At 36.7% G+C, this 20,469-nt stretch overlaps 2 protein-coding genes across 5 annotated transcripts in view; one reads left to right on the forward strand and one right to left on the reverse strand.

The window, feature by feature from the left end:
* Positions 1 to 14,559, reverse strand: DBF4 (DBF4 zinc finger). Its single transcript, XM_057383092.1, has 12 exons — positions 14,343 to 14,559; positions 13,021 to 13,199; positions 11,028 to 11,222; positions 9,856 to 9,906; positions 9,250 to 9,319; positions 9,066 to 9,142; positions 7,578 to 7,608; positions 7,257 to 7,302; positions 5,436 to 5,567; positions 2,894 to 3,008; positions 2,456 to 2,583; positions 1 to 1,256 (listed from the first exon to the last, which is right to left on the reverse strand). The coding sequence occupies exons 1-12, from the start codon at positions 14,386 to 14,388 to the stop codon at positions 191 to 193; spliced, it is 2,136 nt and encodes a 711-aa protein (XP_057239075.1). The 5' UTR covers positions 14,389 to 14,559; the 3' UTR covers positions 1 to 190.
* SLC25A40 (solute carrier family 25 member 40) overlaps positions 14,551 to 20,469 on the forward strand; it is a 17,325-nt gene continuing 11,406 nt past the window's right edge. For 2 of the 4 annotated variants that reach the window (XR_008966441.1, XM_057383056.1), the window contains exons 1-4: positions 14,561 to 14,729; positions 15,653 to 15,771; positions 17,867 to 17,926; positions 19,081 to 19,187. Coding sequence is in view for 3 of the 4 variants with exons in the window: in XM_057383056.1 (XP_057239039.1) it covers positions 15,687 to 15,771; positions 17,867 to 17,926; positions 19,081 to 19,187 (252 nt within the window). In the remaining variant the exon portion in view is untranslated. Of the gene's footprint in view, positions 14,730 to 15,317; positions 15,380 to 15,652; positions 15,772 to 17,866; positions 17,927 to 19,080; positions 19,188 to 20,469 lie in introns of those variants that run through there. The other 2 variants (XM_057383078.1, XM_057383068.1) reach the window with 2 other exon arrangements.

Here is a 20,469-nt window from a genome sequence, read left to right on the forward strand (position 1 = left end):
CCAAACTTGAGTTTTATTTTTTGTATTTACATATACTGAGGCTTTTGCCTTACAAAACTTGAAAACCAAACAACCTGTACATATAATACAGCAGTTGAAGTCTTCATCAATAGATCCTTAAATTTTCAAGTCAATTTAAAAATCACTAATAACAAAAATTACAAAATATAAAATCACAAATAAACCAGTATTAAAATCCAAAAAACTGGGATGAGGATGAAGAGGAAAATAATGACCATATAACATTTGTATTCTGCCCTTCACATCTATCATTTATGCCCACTGAATATTTATTCTCAGTGTAACTTGAAAAACCTCCAAGTTCTGAGTTTCTTTCACTTGTCTGAAATAATTCCAATAGGGCCTGCAGTGGTGAACTACAAGTGCTTCTCTTCTCTTCAAGGACAGACAGTCCATCTGTATTCTTTACACATAACTCCATATTCTGTTTCCGGGTTTCTCTTTTATTCCTTCCCAAGTTAAGCTTCACTTTTCTGTGCAGCTTTCCAGATGGTGAACTGTGGGCAGTGCTGGCAGCTGATGCATCAAGTTCTTTGTTCACAGCAGTATCAGATACCTCAGCCTCCAGAAAGACATTGTGCTGCATTTGTTGATGATTATCACACAAATCATGATGTTTCTTGACAAACGTAGGATTGGCATCTGTTTTTTTCAAACACTTAGCTGGTAGAACCACTGAATTATTTAATTTTCGTTTTTGTTGCAATAAGTTTTTATCTCTTTCATTAAAATCTGTAACTTGGGTTTGAGAATATAAAGTATGCCTTTCTTCCTGAAAACACCGTACATTCTTTTTACTTGCATCTGGTTCCAGTATTTCCTTGCTGAATGGCTCAGAAGCTCGAGACAAGTTCTCTGYGCACACTTTGTCAATTTTCTGAAGGGGTGGTTGAAAGGAATTTGATGATACAACAGTCTCTCTTAACTTCACAGCACAGGAGCAATCAGTCTTAATATTTTCATTATTAATTCTGAACTTATTTTTTAGTTCTGAAGGTTGTGACGGGTGGCAATGAAGAACTGAACAGACAGGTGCAGAAACACAGGTAGGTATTGGCACAGAATTTGGTTGTACTTCTGCAGGCTGACGATCYAGTTTGAGTGCCTGCATTGCAGTATCCTTCCACGAATAAGTCTTCAAAGAAATGCGCTGCTTTTTCAGTCGCTCTTTCAGCTCATCTGGTTTGGTTATCTTTCCAATAATAGGAGAAAAATATCCTGTGCTACATTTTGTCCTACAATGAAATTATTTAAAAATATTAACAAACATAAAAAACCCCATGCAATGTAACTCCATAGAACTGATTCTAGAAAAGCAACTGAACTGATAAAGAAGTTTTTGTTTTTTTACTCTTCAACAAAAGATTTATTTAGGGTGGAAACACAAAAGGAAAGACATATTTAGAGTAGTAAMACACTATTTCTACAGGAGCAGAGTGCCTTATTGTCAATTTTAATGTTTTCTTRCTGATTTCTACAGCTCATAAAATTGTTTGAAAAACACAAAAASTAGTCTAGTATTTCAGTAAATCTCSATTTACAGTGACATTAAGAASAAAAGAAGTTATTGAATATAATGCAATGACTATAAATACTTACAAATATTCTATAATATATACACAAAAAATTAACAGGATTTTCTTGGCAGGATTTCAAGCCTAACGATTCTAAATATTTTGAAATCACGAAAGAAATACAGACTTGTTTTCATTAGGCTATCAGTTGTTTGATTTCATTTGCATTTCCTTTGATTTCACTAAGAATACTTTATTTCTTCATTACTTGCCTTTTATTTTTTAATAAGCAAGGAAGTTATTCCTTATGTCCAGATTCATTTGCAAAAAATCAGAGCACCCTTGAATAGTGTTACTGTTTTATGACACAAAGACCCTGGTGCCTACAGTCCAAGACACCAAACCAGTCTTTCTTACCCTTTCAAGCTCTTGAGCAATGAAGAAGAAAGGAACATTTCCTTTCTTTGTCCTGCACAAGGAGCATAGAAGCTRAAAGGTTTAGAGCAGAGGGAGGAAGCTTTTTCACAGGTAAGGAGGTCAGATTGACTGATTTGCTCTCTTTAGACTACTGAAAATTATAGAAGGCATTCAGAGCAAGATGTTCAGTCATTGCTGTCTTCCTGTTATCAATATTTCAGTCCAGTAGACACTGCTTTCCAGAAGCTGAAGATAGGTAGGACAACTTCTGGCAACATTCTATCTCATCCTTCTCTGATGTTATCTGCAATTCTGAGTTTTGTTTCTAAGTTCTGCTTTACAGAACTTATTTGCCAGGTACAGCTGCATTGCAAATTTCCAYTATTTATTTCAGACTTTAAAACATGAACTTATCCTGTTCTATTCAGATCAAGAATTTCAGAACTATCTTTATGCTCAATGTGTTGACTCACAGTTTTTAAAATTTACAACATGTAACTCACCTTTTTATTTTTCCTATATCATCGCCTTTGTACGCAACAAACTCATAAACTAACTTTGAGATTATATCATCAACAACTTTATACTGTGTGCTTTGTGCAAAATTTCGGTGCCGTTCACTTTCAAGATGCTRCAATAAAGAAAAAAACATGAAACAAATCTAATACTTACAATATACAAGTCAGCAGTACAAGGATCAAATATCATTAATTTACTACCAGCATCTCCAAGACCTGAATTATTAGTGCCTTCAGCTATTATAGATAGGTTTTAACTCTTAACTGCTGCTTCTAACATGGAAAAAAACCACCCATTTCTGGTTATTCAGAAAAATACTTGAAAAKAAAACATTATAAAGAAATATATGATACCACACTTTTATAGTGATACCACACTTAAGATACAATAGTATCAAAACATATACTTGACATTTCACATACTGTTTGCAGATCTTCGTATTTCTTTCCACAACATTCACAATATCCTCTCCTTTTTTTGTCCTTCTGAGGAAACTGAGCGGGCATTCCACAGACCTTGTCACTGTTTATTTTGTTTCTGTTAAGAGAATATTAATAAGCCTTAAATACAGATCTGAGCACTCAACTTGCCTCTCGTAGTATGTTCATTCTTATTCACTTGAAAAATAGAAACCCAAACCAAACCTTTATTTTCCTTTAAACTACTAATATTATTTTAGTCAATAATGTTAGCTTAGAAAAAGGGAAAAGTTCTGCACAGATTTAAAATCAAACAAACAAAATGCAGAAACTGCAAATTTGCTGTTAAGACAGGCAGATCCAGTGGAATTGTATGTAAGCATATAACATCCAGGTTAATACAGATGTACTAMTATCACTAACTCAGAATAAATAATACAAAATTGCTAAACAAATAAAAATCAAAGGACATTTACAAATCTCTGGGAACAGATGATAAGAGCCAAACCAGAAACGGAAAAAGAAAAGTGTTTGAACACCCACTGTCAATATTTTTGAAGCTTGGAAAAGACACACCTGGTCTAAGAGATGACTTCTCATTCTTTAGCAAAAGTAACAGCCTTATTTGTTGGTTATACATAGATTTTGAATATGCTGACAAAATGCCATTTTGTCCTATTTTTCTAGGTACAGRCTAAATAGGAATGCAAAAAAAAGTGAACCTAAAGTTCTTCCTGGAGATTAAAATATGAAAAGGTTTTCAAAAGCTGCTCCATGATCTTCAGAGTCCTCATCTGGGGAGAGCTACTGCTTGTTGCAATCCAGTATTAAACCACCTAAGGTTGATATGCCAGCAGTAAAGCAAAGTCATCAGTCTCTTTTTACTTTAAAGGAATAGTGCCATCTCCCTGTTTAGCCAAAAATCACACTGAAGGATTTTACCAAGTGTCTGCAGGGATGTAAGCTCAGGACTATACATCAAAAAAATCTGTCTTGAAAATTCTCTAGCTTATAAAGCATAGCAATGTACTGTTAACACCTGCCCCAGCATTCCTTGGGCTCCCCAGGACAGGGAACCCTAATGTGTGCTACTGTTAATCAGCCTTCACACCTTCCCTCTGGAAAACAATGAAACTCACAGAGAATCAGTAAAGCAGGATATAAGCAATAGAATGGATAATCTATTATCTGAATAAGTCTGTAGGTCTTGCACAATGCAGAAGCAAGTAGAACTAACAACTCTGCTTCAACAAGCTTTTTTCACAGGTCTCTCTCCCTCCCAAAACTGACATTGTTCACATTCACCTGCTGAGTATGAAACAATTTCCCACCTAAACATCTCTTTGGTATGTGCCCACCTGAAATATTAATTAGGAATATTTATTCCAACATAACTCCTGAAATCTTTAATGCATCATAAGCCTTAATCCATCTAAACAAAAAATGCCTCTTTGTTTTTTAATGCCTTAAAAAGAATGGGCCTTTCCAACCTCCTCAAAAATTGCCTTATTAATACAGCAGTAACACTTGCAATGWATGTTTTTTGCTTTTTCATACTGCTACCTTCATTGCAATTAAAAAAAAAAAAGCACCACAGCAACATCAGCTGAAACTTCCAGCACCGTATTAAGGCCAAGACTGGACAGAACTGTGGAGAAGCCATTTTATGAAGAAAACATGTATCACAGCTAAGTTAAGTCCTCAGGCTCAAGAACAGAAAAGCAGCAACTTACTAAATACATAAAGTTCCACATATAGCAAAGCAAACTTTCGCTTAAATATTCTCTCACATGAATCAATTTTAGAAGCCAATGAAATAAAAATTTGTTTCTACCTAGCTTAAAACCCACACTGATTCACAAAAAACAGTTAATTAACTCTTACATAGTTCCAAATCACACAATTGATTTGCTGAAGTTCTAACTGCATCTGTAGTGCTSAAATAGAGCCTGAATGCCAAACTGTCACATAAACACTTGCTGTAAAATGAACTGYAATTCTACTGGGAAGCTGGCATCCACTTTTCATCTCTGAAGAGTTAAAGCAGTATTAGCAGTCTAATTTCTAAAAATTTATCAACAATACACACTATCAACAATGATTATGCTCAGTGATTGAGTATCATTGCTTTAAAAAATTTTGGTTCCTACTTCAGCACTATATGGACAAACACAAGAAGTCTTAAGAAACCCACTTCATATGAAATACTTACTGAATAGCATCCAAGATGAGCACAAAGAAGAAACCAGTGGCAGAAAGGAAAGAAATACCTTAAGCTGACCCACAGTGAATGGAAAAGTCCACATTTTTGGATGTATGCATCTGTATGCCCAAACAAATTTCTAAACACGGGATAAAGAGGGTACACAGAAATAGACAGACACCAAGAGTGCAGTAAATACATCAGCTGAGATATGGCTAGTAGTATTAAATAACACAGAAAATTAGAAGAAAAGCAATTGTTTTAGAACACAATTACTTATGAAATAATTTARAGAAAAATCCCCTCCTCTATCTACACCTCAATAACAAGTTTTCAACAAACCTTTGCTTAGACTGAGTTTGCTTTGGACCAGCAGSATACTTCTTATCCACCTCAAATGGACTATATGGCTTTGGAACACAGTAGTTCAGAAAGGGAAAACTCAGTAACTGCAGATAAAATGGCCGGTACTGSCTGTAGTAAGACAAAATAAGTGCATGAGAACCATCAAAAATGGAAAAAGTAYTTCATTGCATACATTACACAGGTCCAAAATCTTGAAAAAGTGTTTCTCWTTCACATATGACATACACAGAATGATAAGCAGATATGTATCTTAGCATAAGSCATTCATTCCTTCCTTGATACTTTCCTTCMGTTTCCRTAACTGTCTTACACATTCCCTGARATATGACTTGTGTGCCTCCTAGTTGTTGTGAGCTGGGTAACCAACAACCCTAACAACAATTTGGACAATTTGTGCTCCTGAGAAGTAGCTACAGAAGCAGCCAACATCCAATGCTTTTTCATTTTACTGTTTTCTTTTTTTAAAAAAATGAATTTAACCAATTAGGCATTCAAAATATAAAACCTGATCCTTTCATTTTTCAAAGAAATAGTCTTCCTGTACTTTGAGAGTACACCATTCCTGTACTTCCTGTACACCATTGTACTTTGAGAGATACCAAAACTAGCAACCATATCAGCGCTTGGAACATAATTAAGAACTTTTAAAATAGGGCATGGCAAATGTTCACATATTGAATAATCATTTGAGTGAAACACTGATGGCAGAGTTCAGTCTTTTYCCCCCACATTACTATTATAAGCTAACCAGGAAAAATTACAAGAGCAAGTCTGGAGAACATAATAGCCACAGCTAAGCATYTTGTTCTGTTTCTGAACTGTTACTTTCATTGCATAAACATKAAAAAAAWACATAACATAAATAKTTAGAAGCCCTTTAAGTGTYTAGTAGTCCATTACATTTTGAAGTCAAATTTCTTGTCCGTACAACTGTGTTGGTTCAATTCACCCTACTATCCTCATGTCCCTCACACCTATTGCACCTACTCACAGTGTACAACCAGGTTTATATCTCTTTTTTCAATTCAGAAAAGTGTCAGACAATCAGGTCAAAGAATTTAGCGCTTATAAATAACATCATAACTCAGAAGTTAGTTAGCAGCTTAAAGGYGAAAATCATGCTGTGCAGAACCAGAACTTTTTTCACAATTCACTGTTCTTTCATCTTCTGGCTAACTGGCATTTTCTTCCACAACYAAGACTGACTGATTACAGGAATAAAAAGAGGTGAAATTTTTCAAGGCTGAAAATATCAGATTTCATGCTATTGTGGATACTGAAATCAGATTAATAGCTTGCAACTTTTCCTTTTAAAAAGAAACGACTGAACAGGAAATTAAACCTAATTTCAATTAATTATTTTAACTAAAATCTTCCCTTACATCTAAAGGGCCTCAGCAGGAGATGAATGTGAAGGAGTTGAGACTATAGGAATGGAATTTAGTATGCAAAGTTTTACAGGCCTTTTGGGCTACAGGATTTGGATCTAAGAAAAGCTGTAAAGGTTCAGGTTTCCCTTTCATTCATATAGCCCTCGGCAGGAAGTAACCTGAAGAACCCACTGTCATGATCTACCAACTGGAGTTACCCAYTAACTTTCCACTTCCATCACCTACTGCAAGTACTCCCTGCTATACTACTAYTTGCTCAATCTCATTCGGTGGCTTAATACATTTGCATGTTACTATAACAGGGCAGGAAGCTGAAAGAAATTGAGATAAGGACACACTTCCTCAAGTAATTCTGAATTACTCAGTTTGAGAATCACATTACTGAATGCATGAAGAGAACACTTACCGACTCCTGTCCTCCACCCTGATAAACGGACTTTTCAGTCTACCTGCTCAAGGGRGAAGAAAAGGAAATTAATAAASAATTACTTYTCATCATTTATCAAGTTACTCCAGTAGCTTATWAAACAAGTAGACTTCATTTTAGAGCTCATTATGTACAGGTTTTGACAAAGTCTTGATCTCCACAGAGTTCTTCTACATGCTTTTCTTGGGCATGCAAATTAGAGCACAGCACCATATGTGACCACATGAGAACTGCAGCACATTTTTAAGCATTCAGAAAATAAGCCAAGACAGAMACCTCTACAATTATTAAAGTACTTACTGTTTGACTTTTGAGCAGTAACGTGTTTTCCCTATTGAAAAAAAGAGAGATGGCATAAAATCCCCATGAGTATTATTTTGCACTTTAGGTAAAGATTTAGTTGTAGATAATTTACGATATGACAGCCTCCCTGCACTAATCATGACTTCATACAGTCATGATGAATTTTGCAGGAAACTAAGCTCRTTAGTACTTTGAAATAAAGTAACATGTTTCCCAAATAAATAYTTATTCCTAAACTGAAGAAGTGTTCTCCTCCAGATGCCTCAATTATTTTTTTCTAAAAGCAAACCTAATCAAAGAAACCCAGAAAGGTACATTCATACACTTACTCTCTCCACCCTGAAAATACCTTGCCATGGTTGAAAGTTCAGTGTTTAATACAGATAACATTTTCACARAACTTTATACATCCTAATTAACTGCAAGTTGCAAAATGCCACCAAACCTGCAGAAGAGCAAGTATCTCCAATGAAAACACATCTTTTCATTTTAATGGATTTGCACAGGCTAGGTCTTCATTATTTTTAGCAATGAAGATTAAAATTGAAAGAAATATTTTGTCTTCAGAAAAAAAGTTAAGTTTACATTCAAACATCAGCTGTAAATTATAACTGATTCTGGTAAAGGTACAAACTTATTTTGTACTATTTGCAAAAACATCTCACCTCCTATTCATGAACACAGTGATGATTTGGCAGAGAATTTCATAAGGCCTTAATAACTAGCCAGTATTGTATTCCAAAATAACATAACATACACGGGGCAGTTTGCTTCCATTTACTTATCAGGGTCCAATGACTAAATTAGACATTTGTGCAACTTCACGTGTTTAAATTACAGAGCAGCTGCAGATGGAGCACACCGGAACTACGAGCTTTAATGTCTCACTATTATCATAGACTAAAAACCTGAGAAACACACCAACTGCAAATTCTTAGAAAAGCTTAAAGATGCTTTATGCTTGTTCTTTATGAAGGAACAGTTGCAGATTCCCCGCACACACAACTTCTCCAGGAAATGTAAGTATGATTTTTCCAAATAGCTCATCAAAATGAAAGTTTCTAGTCACTGTGTTACAGGGAAAATTATACAAAGCAACTTAGCTGCCATCTACATCATACTAAAACCCCAATACATTTTATTACTGATTACTTTTGAGGTAGGCAGAATGGAAATTCCAAGACAGTTCAGCACTTCTAATTCTTAGATATCCTTTGCAAGGTCTACACATTATGGAATCAATCCTGCTATTAAACTGATTTTTAAATAACGTTGAAATATACAGCAAATACTTCRTATTTTTCAAAGATGGTTTTTTAAATCAACTCACAAAACATACCAGTCTGAAAAACTGAAAATGAGCAACACCTTCATTAAAATAAAATCTGCAGCTTCATAGTAGGCAGTACTTAGTACTTTAGTACTTACTGTTTTCTTAGTTAATGAAACAAATCACATTTTCACAAATGGCAAAGGGCCACTTACCACATCTTTAGAAGAACTGCCTGCTCTTTTGATTAAATAGAGCTCCCTTTTCTTTTGTTCAATGCAACTCTTAACATCTGGCAAAAAGAAAAATTAATTTTTAGTATTTTGATTTCAACAAAACAATAGTTAAATGCATGTTACAAGAAGTTCAAGTCAGGCTTTATCCAACAAAAATATTTACCATCAATATGAAGTATCTTCACTCCCCAGCTCAAAGCATTGGACAGTATACTACCAGAGGGAATTAAGTCCTGCAAGCAATAAATCATATTAATAATCTTAAGCAATCCATAGTAGATTACTTAAAATAATTGCAAATACATTGTAACATATAGTATGAAAACTGAKATTAAAACGCAGACGCTTTGCTTCTAGCCAAAAGAGTACCACTCTCCTAGACTACTCTCTATTACAGTACCTAATCATCAAAAGAACATATTTAAACCTTCAGAAAGCCAAAACTGTTCCTCACAGTTACATTTTATAGTAAAATTTGAGGACAGTGAATTTATACAATAACTTCATGAGCACCTCTCAAATGCTAGTTATATTAGCAAACCTGACAAATTTTAATACTCATCCTAAGACTCCAGAGACYTTGAATTCTTCAGAAAGTACCCGGAAAACATAGCTGACACTTTTACTTAGGACAATCCCTCAACTTCTGCCTGAGCATTCCATGACTGACTTCTCTCTAAAACCACTAATGACACTTTTACTACTGCTTGTTTTCTAGAACAAACCACCAAAGGTTCTGAAGCACTAATTTGTTATTTTTTTGACTTACCTGTTCTTTAATTGCTTTTTCAACCAAGGATTTTCCTCTGCTCATACGCACCTACATTAAAACAGAAACACATTTGCGGCAAAGTGAGCCAATTTAAAATGCTCTTAACAAATACATTTGTTAGTTATGATGGTGTCCTTTTGCTCACAGTACTGCTAGTTGTTTAGTAGTATGCCTCTTTTTTACAGTCATGGTTGATACAGTGTAAGGGGGAAAACCTCAGAACCAAAATAACCCAAGAAGTAATCTTTTTCAGCCAAAGCAGGCTACTGCAATGTTAATGCTGGAACAACACATGGTGGGAATAAGACTTAAGTGGTGGGACACATAGTGGGAATAAGACCCAGCAGCATGCACCAGAAGATCAGCTTTCATCAGCAGGGCTTGTGAAAAWTAAGCTAACAGTCATTAATATAGTCATAGCCTCTGTCTTATCCCCTGCTTTTGTGTCAACAGTGCAGGTCCTTTTTTAACTTTTTGCTGCTAATTCATAATGAGCTGCCTTTACCTATCGAGGTTATTTGCAAAATGAGGTGTTCTTAACTATGCAATGCAAAGACCAGACTGCAGCCTGGCTCCATCACGTTTCTAAGTAAGTACCATATATACAGTGCAGCTAATTATTTTCAACTGTATTTTGAAAGGACATAAGACTTGCCCATGTAAGAAACTTCACATAAACCTGAATAAATTCAAATACAAACTCTTGCAAATAATGTTATCCCCTAAGAGTGAGCTCAGGAAAGCTTTATATTCATAATGCTCAATTTTAATTATTTCCTACTAGTATCAAAGAGTGTTTCTGTGGATATCAGCATGAACAACACATCAGCCAGATTTTAATAGGCTGTGTTGCTAGAGAATCACTGGATGCCAACACATGCCTGATCCAGCTGTCAAATATGAAATCAATGTTGTAAGTCACACATGCTACACTAGAACAGATTTTAATGTACCCTGCCTATTTGCAAAAATGGCTCCTTTTTAAAATTAGTTTCAAAAAAAATGCTGAATTAGTTTGGGTTAGTTAACAAGTTAGCCTGAATAAGTTTAAAAACCCTTATTCACTCAAGAAACTGCTGCCACCTTTAGGAAACAAAATAGGAGAAAAACTGTAAGAGCATAKCTCATAAGTTAAACCTGATTTGCAGTATTATTACTAGGAAACTTACTGCATCTACTATCTTGAATGAACTTCCATCATGCCGATCTTTTCGGTTGCTAGGATGAGGTGAACCATTTCCTCCATTAGGCACAGATTCAGGACTAGGAACAGGAGAAATGTGGCCAAGAGCTGGTGCAAATTTTGCCTCCTTTTTATTAGTCACCAGATAGTTRATATCTTTACTAAGAAAACTCTCCACTCTCTAAAAGATATAAAGCAAATAATTATTTCAGGACAATAGATTAGTAGTTCAATTTTATATTGAATATTTTAAAAGAAAGTGATAAAACTTCTAAAACAATTAAGTTCAAAAACACTGAATTAACAAGAAAATATTTTCTAAATAACTGCATGACAATGACAATTACGTTGTAGCGTTTTACCAATCACAAATGCTGATTTCAATTTCTTAATTTTGTAATCTTTATCAAAAGAKCTTTGTTTTGTTTTGATTATTGGAATTTTTTTACTATCTACCTCTAATACTTTCCAAATATAAAGAGTGCAAGCACTGCATTAAGGAGTAACAGACTAATTCAAAGAAAACAACTGTCTATAATTTTCTGTAACACAAATTACACAGAAGTGTTCACCTTAAAAGCAGGTGCTTGCAAGAAGCTATAAATACATTAGGTTTAGAACCAGCAGAAAAACTAAAATTTCAGTATAGCTACCATGTTTCACACCTACCATGTTTCACACCTAGTATTCATAACACTTCTCAAAAAAATAAAGTCTTAAGTAGATTAATAKTCTCATACTCAGCAATATAAATATGTGGTTATTTGGTGTTCACTTTCTTCCATTTTGCTCTTTCAGTCTTTCATTGCCAACTACAGTGTGATTATCAGCTATTTGCCTTGATATTTCATGTTACTTTGTATAGTCTGAAGTATTTTCCTCTTTTCCACTAATCAGTGTGGAAAGCACAAATGACACAGCTTGAAACTGTGCCTTTCAAAAACTGTGCCTTCAAATTCTGCTCTATGCGTCTTTTACAGAAACAGGACTTTCAGAGACAGGCAATTCTGAGTGCACTCCACACACAACAAAACGTGGTAATTGATCTTGAGCACCTCAGATGGACACATTTATTCCTCAGAAAAAGCAAAAATACCTTCTTTTTCAGTCTTTGATTTTTAACCTTACTTTTCCACATATGAATTCCTAAAATTCTGGTTTAGAAAAGAAGAGAAATGACAGCAGGCACTTGATGTTAAACGTAAAACAATGTACTTAACGCAAAACCACGTTATTGCTATTCCTTACTGCTACTGTAATTTCACCTTGATTTACAAGCACCAGTTTCATAAAGCTGCCGTGTGTCCCTCTAAGGTCAAAGAAGTATTGTCAAAGCAACGTTCAGAACAGATAGCAATTTAAGCAGATCCCTTTTGCCTCTGTGCTTAAAAGGTGTTTAGCACTTTTAATTGCATTGCTTGCAGTACTGTTGTCTYCTGTACTTGCTTGTATCAGAGTTACTTCCATGCAGAAGGGAGAATTAGGAAAACAATAAGATGCTTATAAAATTTTTTATTTAAGTGAAAGTATTCAAAAACACTAAGATACTCTGTCCAAAACTGACTTACAGTAAACATATGCAAAAGCCTTCCTTTAATCTCTTTCAGATCTGGCTGAACACCATTAGTTGTAACATGTAAATATGTCAATATAGTCTGAAGCAGCAGAAGAAAAATCACCTCAAACAAAGAAACCTAATAAATTTGGATAAGATTTTAAACCAAGTGAATAATCAACTGAAAACAAAACTTCCTAACAAGAACTTTTGTTATAATCAGCAAAGCAGCTTCTCTTGAAAAAATACAGAATAATTTGTTGATAAGCTCATTGTTTGTAGTAAACATTAACACAAACATAGAAAAATAAAGGTCTCAGGTAAAGTACAAAAAAAATTAAAATGCAGTCACAAAGAACACAAAAAAGGCATTCCAGAGGTGCAGATTTCCTTCTAGATTCATAGAGGTCTCTTATTAACTTACCCCTCCCAGCTCTTTGAGGTCCTTTCCTAACTTTTCAGAGATCACATTTGATGGGATATCGAGGTAAAACACCTTCCCGGTGAGCGGCTTAAATTTGAGTTTCTCTGTTTTTCCTATGTCTTTTTTCACATTTTTCAGGGAAGATCTAATCTTTTCTGTTTTTGCTTGTATTCCATCTGCTGAAAAAAAAAATTCAACAGAACTGGATTTTGGTTTTATTTTCAAAAAAGAAAATGCCTAAATTACAGGAATGGATGTAGCAAGCTTCCATAAARTCATAGAATGGCTTGGGCTGGAAGGGACCTTAGAGATCATCTGGTTTCAACTTCCCTGCCACAGGCAGGGACACCTTGCACTAGACCACGTTGCTCGAAGCACAATTGCACATATTGGCTTTACCCTGTTTTTTCTTCCTCACTGATTTGCTCCTAGTTGCCCCTCTTCTGGAGAAGCTCATGACAATGAGAGCTGCTACAGGAAGTGAACAGGCCTCTTCTGGAAACAGAAAGGCAACATGTAAAACAGTCCCTCTGTTAGGTATTCCCTTCCTCCCTGAAACAATCTTAGATAGGAAAGGGAGCAGAACCATTGCTCATGCTGCAAAATTTTCTAAGTAAAGTTTATGAGCACACTAAGTGAGGCAGGAACATTAGTCAACTTTGAGGGATCTGGAAGATAAAAAACCCAAGAGAAGTAAGAAAATGGGGAGGCACAGGTTGGTGCATCTAATCCCGAATCTAAACAGAAAAGATGGATGATAAGCAAGTATGCTAGGAAAATTCTGTGGATGATCAGGGATCAAATATGGTGTTTTACCAAGCATACACATGCCAGGGCAGTTTGAAAATTAACACACTGAACCCTGGATGCAGTACTGGAGCATGCACAATAAAGTTCTCATGGCTAATTGAAAGTTCACAATAAAGTTCTCATGGCTAATTGAAAGTTTGGAGCGAGTTAGCAGGACTGCAATACCAGTGAAGAGTCTCTCTAGCAAAGTGGCTGTGTCCTCACACCCTGGGCCTAAGGAGCCTTCCACGCAAATACCAGCGAAGCCCTGCCCGGAGGAGCAGCTCGCAATTCAGGGGTCCGGCGATTCCCCACACACCAGGGTCACCTTTTTACTTTTAACTCCCCGAACCTTACAAAGGCCCTTCCAGCTGTTCCCCGGTCCCAGCGCCGGCCCGAGCGCGGCTGGGGCCCAAAGCCGGCACAGGGCGGGCTGCGGCGCCTCACAGTCCCCATCGGGCTGGCGGCACCGGCTAAGAAAGGCCTGAACGCCGGCAGCTCCCSCGATCTGCTCACAGTCCCCCGCAGCTTACCGGGACGCGCTCCTTTGTCGGCGGGCTCAGCAGCGCTCGGCTTCATCTTCCCGCAGAGTCACATCGCGCTCCGCTCCGCTCCGCCGGCAGCCCCGATCAGCACTCCATGCCCGCCTTCCCGCCTCCGCCGCGSCGGCTCCTGCGCCCTCACCAACGGCCCGCGCGGGCCGGCCCCTCCCGCCGAGGGGCGGGCACAGGGGAAGSCAGGGAAGGGGGAAGGGAAGGAGTCAAGGGAAGCAGGCCCTGGGCAAGGAGCTCGGCGGCCTTGGCTCGGGAGGCGGGGTAGGTGCACCAGTGTCCTTCCGTCCTCGCCACGCTTCAGGGACCGTGGTGCGATTGCGGGGACCTTTGCCCCCGGCGAGCGCGGCCGGGGCGCTACCGATAGCGGTATGTACGCAGTTCTGCAGCAGTCCACTGCTAAGTTAAAGATTCATGAAAGAGACAATATCCCGCCCCCTCGTTGCAGTTGTTAGCACCTGAGAGGACAGAGTTGGTTTGTGCAGCTTAATCTTACTTATCTTTAACTTAAGAGTTAAATAATAAGACATTCTTGTAAAGCCAGTGAAAAGCTTAGGTCAATGTCAGCTAATGAAGTTAGGGATGCACAGTAGTCCATTTTGAAAGAGATACCTCTAGTTGGGGATTTTATTTTCCAAAATATTTTTATTTTTGTTGTTTACTCTTGTCCTGGTTAGTTGCAGATATTTTGACTGCATTCCTGAATTACGGTGGCCATGCCTATGCAGCCGCAGGGCAGGATTTGTCCAAGGAGTTAATATTTGYTGGTAGYATTATTACTGGTTAGTCCCTGTCTRTTACACGAGGAGCATGCCAGGGTACATMGTCATCACTAGCACGCTGTGCCTGTTGGATCAACCAAAATTGAGAGAGACCTTTCTGGGTTCTCTCAGGAGAAAAGGGAGCAAGAGAAGGGCTGAGTGAATTATTCTGCAGGGCTTCAGTTTGTGGGCCACAGGCTGGGAATAATCTTTGTAAGGATTATTTGCATGTTCATAAACATTTGGTTGCAACTAAAGGTAATGCATTTTAAATATTTAATGTGGTTTGCAAGAACATATAAATGTTGTAATTCACGTAAGAAGGTTTTTGAAGATTTACTGTCTTTAGAAAACCTAAAGAGCAAAACATGGCTCAAATACTCCCAAAAATTACTGAGATGCCTGTGTATAAGTAGAAAACTATTATTGCTGCCTCTATATAACTTAAGTAATGAAAATTTATTTTTCCCTTGATTTCTTTCTGCAAGTTTTGAGCATAGTCTTACAATATGTTTTTCTGTTCCTTAACAGGTTTTTCTTCTCCGCGGATAAAGCTGTGGCTGAAATGAGTGATACCAACTTACAGAAACTAACCATTGTTCAGCAAGCAATAGCCTCTTGTTGTGGAGCTATAATTACATCATTATTTGGTAAGACAAGCTATGAAGCTGGCCACAGAGAGAATTTTTACAAAGTGATTGCTCTTCAGTTTGACTTGGCATGATGTCTGCTGATTTATGTTTCCACTAATGTGTTCAACAAAGTTATGGTTTTCTTTTCTTTTTTGTCTTTTAAAAAGCATGGTTAATTTTAATCTCTTCTGTCTCTTGATAATCTCTAACCATTTCTGAAAATAAGAATAATATTTACTAACTTCTAATTTCTGAGATTTTTTTTTCACTTGGTTTAGTAATTAATTGCTTTATATCAAGAAGAAACCAAAATTATTAATAAAAATAATTTCCATATTTCCTGTTGCTTAGAAAATCTTGTAGATAAAAGTCTGCTTTTCAGTAAAAGACAGTAATTCTGCAAGGCTGGTCCCTGTGAGGCATCCCCTTCATGTTACCACTTTAGTAAGAATTTATTCTGCTGTGATATCTTACTCCATCAAAGATTTTMATTTCTGAGTTTGGTTTGGTTTCTTTCTTTCTTTCCCTAAACATTACTTTTAAGGACACCTTTTTGTTACTCTATTAAACTTCTGAATAGTAGATGAAATTCATCTTCTGCTTCATGTTCAGTCACATCACTCAGGACCTCCTTCCCCATGTGTACCCAAGGAGGCATTGTTTGGTTGCATTTAGCACTTCATGTCTCTTGGAATTCTCCAAGCTATTAGCTCATACTTTGTGTTTCTGTTACATTTTGTTTTAAGATACTCTTTGGTTGTGACTTTGGTTTCAATGTAGATTAAGCTGCAGGGAAATGCGCAATTTTCTAAGCACAATTTCTTCCCACAAAATCTCCAAATCTTTACAAAATAGGATCTCACCAGGAACCTGTCAAATTCGTAATCTTTTTGTTCTGTTTCACTGTGTGTCCTGTACATCAGGCCTGTGGAATTCCCAGGATGGGTTTCAATTGTATGTACATACAATTCTAGGACGGGTGATAGTATTTACAAGGTATAGGAGACTGGCTCCTTTCTGAAGTGCTGGACTGTGACGAGCTACAGGATGTGTGAGTGGCTGAAATGTTACTAGATGGCAGATTTAAGCATTTTATAAATTTAAATAATAAAATCATAATAAATTTATAAACTTTATAAATTTATGCAATTCAATTGAACTGCAGGAGTCACATTTAGAACCCTACATTTAGATACTGAACTGAGAGCCAAATATTCAACCACCTGTTAGTGAACTGACAGGCAGCACTAGAGAGCTGTGSCTGCACTGCCTGTGCATAGGAGTGTTTTCAGCAAGACACTGACTATAGTGTTTGACTTTGGACTTTAGCAACTCTTGGTAAGTAAGGCTGTAGGTCCTGTATCATTTCTGTCAACTGTGTGGGTATTTTGGTACCYTGGAAACTCAGAGGGCACAGCTGCTTGTATGCAGGCAACTGAATTGAGCTGTCAGCTGATAGAATCAGGAGGGTTGTCCAGCTGCCCAGCCTGTTCAGCATGTCTAGGCCTGTGATAGTTGCAAGGGCTGTAGTGGAAGCAGTGAAATGTTCACTAAACCTTCATTTACTTTCCAAGAATCCCAAAGTTTTAGGTATTGTCTACATGCAGTAAAGACAATAAGTACATAATGAATTTGACATTCTTGTTTTGACTGTTGTGTTATGGTCAGTTTATTGCMAAAGAATAAACACATGAAGAGTGCTGTACTATTCTGTATGCTGGAGGCCAGAATCTGATTTTGTATGCTTTATGGTGTGCTACTTATAAAAGGTTAGCAGTGGAACATAATACAAGTATTAGCGATTTCAGACAATGTGACACAATGGTTTTGGGATGAGCTTTGTGTGTCTGTAATACTTCATGCCTATGAGGCTGTTAGCAAATTAGAAAACCTACATTTGATGTCTCGCAAACCATACAGGGTGTGTCATTCTCCTTTGTTTCTGATAACATTGTCTCTGCTAACATCCCTTTTGTCTCTGCCTGATAACRTTATAAAAACTGGTCTTTTTTTCCCCCTCTGGAAACAAAAAAAGGTTGTAGAAGTTCATCTGTAAACTTCTGCATTTTCAGGATATGTAGGGTGTTCCTAAAACACTTCTGTTTCATTTTAGTAACTCCTCTTGATGTTATCAAAACTCGACTGCAAGCCCAGCGCAATCCATTCCATAAAGGTAAACAAACGTGAAGTGTAACTGGGGACACAGTTTGCTTTTTGCTCTTGTATTTAGCTGATAGTTGTCATAATGCTTACTGAGGTGCAGAATGTTTGTGTTTGTGTCCCAGCAGTTGGTTTTTCCAGTGTAAGTGGGRGTTGATGGGGGGATAAGTACTAAACAGACACAGTAGGAAAAATCCGATACATCCATACCATTTTAAACAGGCTTTGCTTCTTCTGTCTGTCTTAATAAGYTCATTATGGAAGATGGTGCAATTAATACCGACTTGAGTTAAACAATGAAAAGCTATTACTAAATTAATAAATATKTCATCAGAGGGTTTATGTAGTCAGGATGCTATGTCAAAGTTCATTTCCTCCAGAATCCAGAGGAGGTGGATTTTTTTTCTCCAGTGGAGAAGTCTTACCTAAGTCACTTGCCACTTGGGTTSTAAATAGATGAAGATATTGTGCTCTCAAAGATGTGCTAATCGTTCCTACTATTTACTTGTACCTAATAAATGAGATTTAAAAGGAAAGAAGATGACTGATTTTGCATGTTGAATGTGGATATATTTGCAGTCACACTTGCAAATTAAATTAGGAAAAATACTTTGTGCCTTCTAGCCTGATTTTTAGTAATTCTAAAGCCTTCAGAAATCTGCAAATGTGAAGCTCAGAGTATGTTTTTATAATGGAAATAATATTTTATCAAGCAGGTTGTAAGTACTTGAGGCAGAAGAAATGAAAAACAAGCAGAGGGGATGATCTATATTAAATACAGTCCAGCCTAAAATATAATACCTCCACTTGTAGTGGATGCCAAGACTACTTAATAAAAGATTTAAAAGTCTCAAAGATGTTCACAGTTACATACAATACTGACATTCAGGTCTTGTGTTAATTTTAGCTTTCAGCAGATGGTAGTATAACATAAACATCTCTTGGAGTCTTGTGAAGGCAGTTCCATTTAGTCGGGCGGTCTGTGTGGTACATTTGTACCTTCTTGTCTTTGACCTAATTTGTTATTACTGACTTACCAAGATAATTTTGCTTCTCTGTGTCTAACCAGAGATAAATCTGTATTGCCATTTCATCCAATTTGAAATTGCTGCTGCATAAAAACACTCTTAGAAGCATTAACTATGTTCTTATACACCATTTTATTAGGAAAGTGTTTTGTATACTCCAATGGCCTTATGGATCATATATGTGTTTGTGAAAATGGGGACAGCAAAGCCTGGTATAAAAAACCTGGGCAYTTCAAAGGGACATTGGTAAGAATATTTTACATGTATATTAAACTGTACATTTTAAAGTAGCATWCTTGTAAGGTTTTTTGKKTTTTTTTGTTCTACTGAAATCTGTTCTCGTTTGAGAGGGTCTTCATGTGGTTAGACTGGGTAATTTATATGGTGATTGATGGTGTCTTCAACTGTCTGCAATAAAATACATACTCCTTTCTAGAGATGAACAGGGAGGCAGCTGCACAGCTCTCCTCACAGGTTACTGGCTTTATGATTTTATTTTCCCCCCTTGAGCTATATTGGCAGTAGTTGCCGATTGCAGGTAATAATTTTCTCTTACCTGGTTACAGCTCTTCGGCCCACAGATCTTCCAGTATTCTCCTGAGCTGAGCTAATGGTGCAGATAGTGTTTAAAGTTCAGTTCACTGTCAAGTTCTCTATCCATTGAAACTTGTAGGATTAGCTTTTTCCCAGACACTTGAAACAAACTTGGCTGGCAAGGACTGTCATACTGGTTCATCARTCAAGATTTTGTTTGACTCTGCCATTAAATTAAACCTACGATCAAGAAGGTTTAATTTAATTTTTCAGAATTAAATTCTTGAGAATGAGATGTTAATGTAAAAGGTGTCTTCAGCAATTTTACAAGGTTTTTTTTTTTTATTGAATAATTTTACAAGTGTGTTTTCCATTAGCTTTACTGTGTAATTTTAGAAATTTACTTGGTGTTYTGTTTGACATGAATTTATGCCCATTTTTGTGGTAACAAGGTTATTCTTAAAGAATGACTGTCATAAAATTTTATTGGCTTCCTTTTTTTTAAAAGAGCCCAGTCTTTTATATGTACCATCCTGCTTTGTAAATTTCTTGAAGCTGCATTATAAGCATATTAAATAGCTAGTATACAAGTGTATTTTTTGCCAAACCATGTTATGGTCTTTAGGGGTTCTTGGCTTCGTTTCAAAGCTAGTCGGGTTTTTTACAGTAGACCATTTCTTTGTTTTTCCCTTTCAACTTTTTACCTCAGAGAATTAGTCCATCTAGGCTGTCTCCTCTAAAGCTATTTGCCTTTTTCTTCCTCTTCTACCTTTTTGTGGTCTGCCAGACTGTGTCTTTTGAGGCCCTGTGATAATGTCTGATCTTAGGTGTATTTTAATACATCAAATCTCAACCTCTTTCCCCAGATGTTTTAAGAAAATTAGCTATCCTGGTATTACAGAGTTTGTGGTTTTGATGGTGATTTCAGTTGAATGATCTTCCAGGTTTAGTGCTCCTCTGCTGTCAATCTTCTGGGAGTATAGAGGACAGCTGT

This window comes from Malurus melanocephalus, unplaced genomic scaffold (genome assembly GCF_030028575.1).
Source record: "Malurus melanocephalus ecotype Western Australia unplaced genomic scaffold, MMel_1.1 scaffold_14, whole genome shotgun sequence".
Lineage (NCBI taxonomy): Eukaryota > Metazoa > Chordata > Aves > Passeriformes > Maluridae > Malurus > Malurus melanocephalus.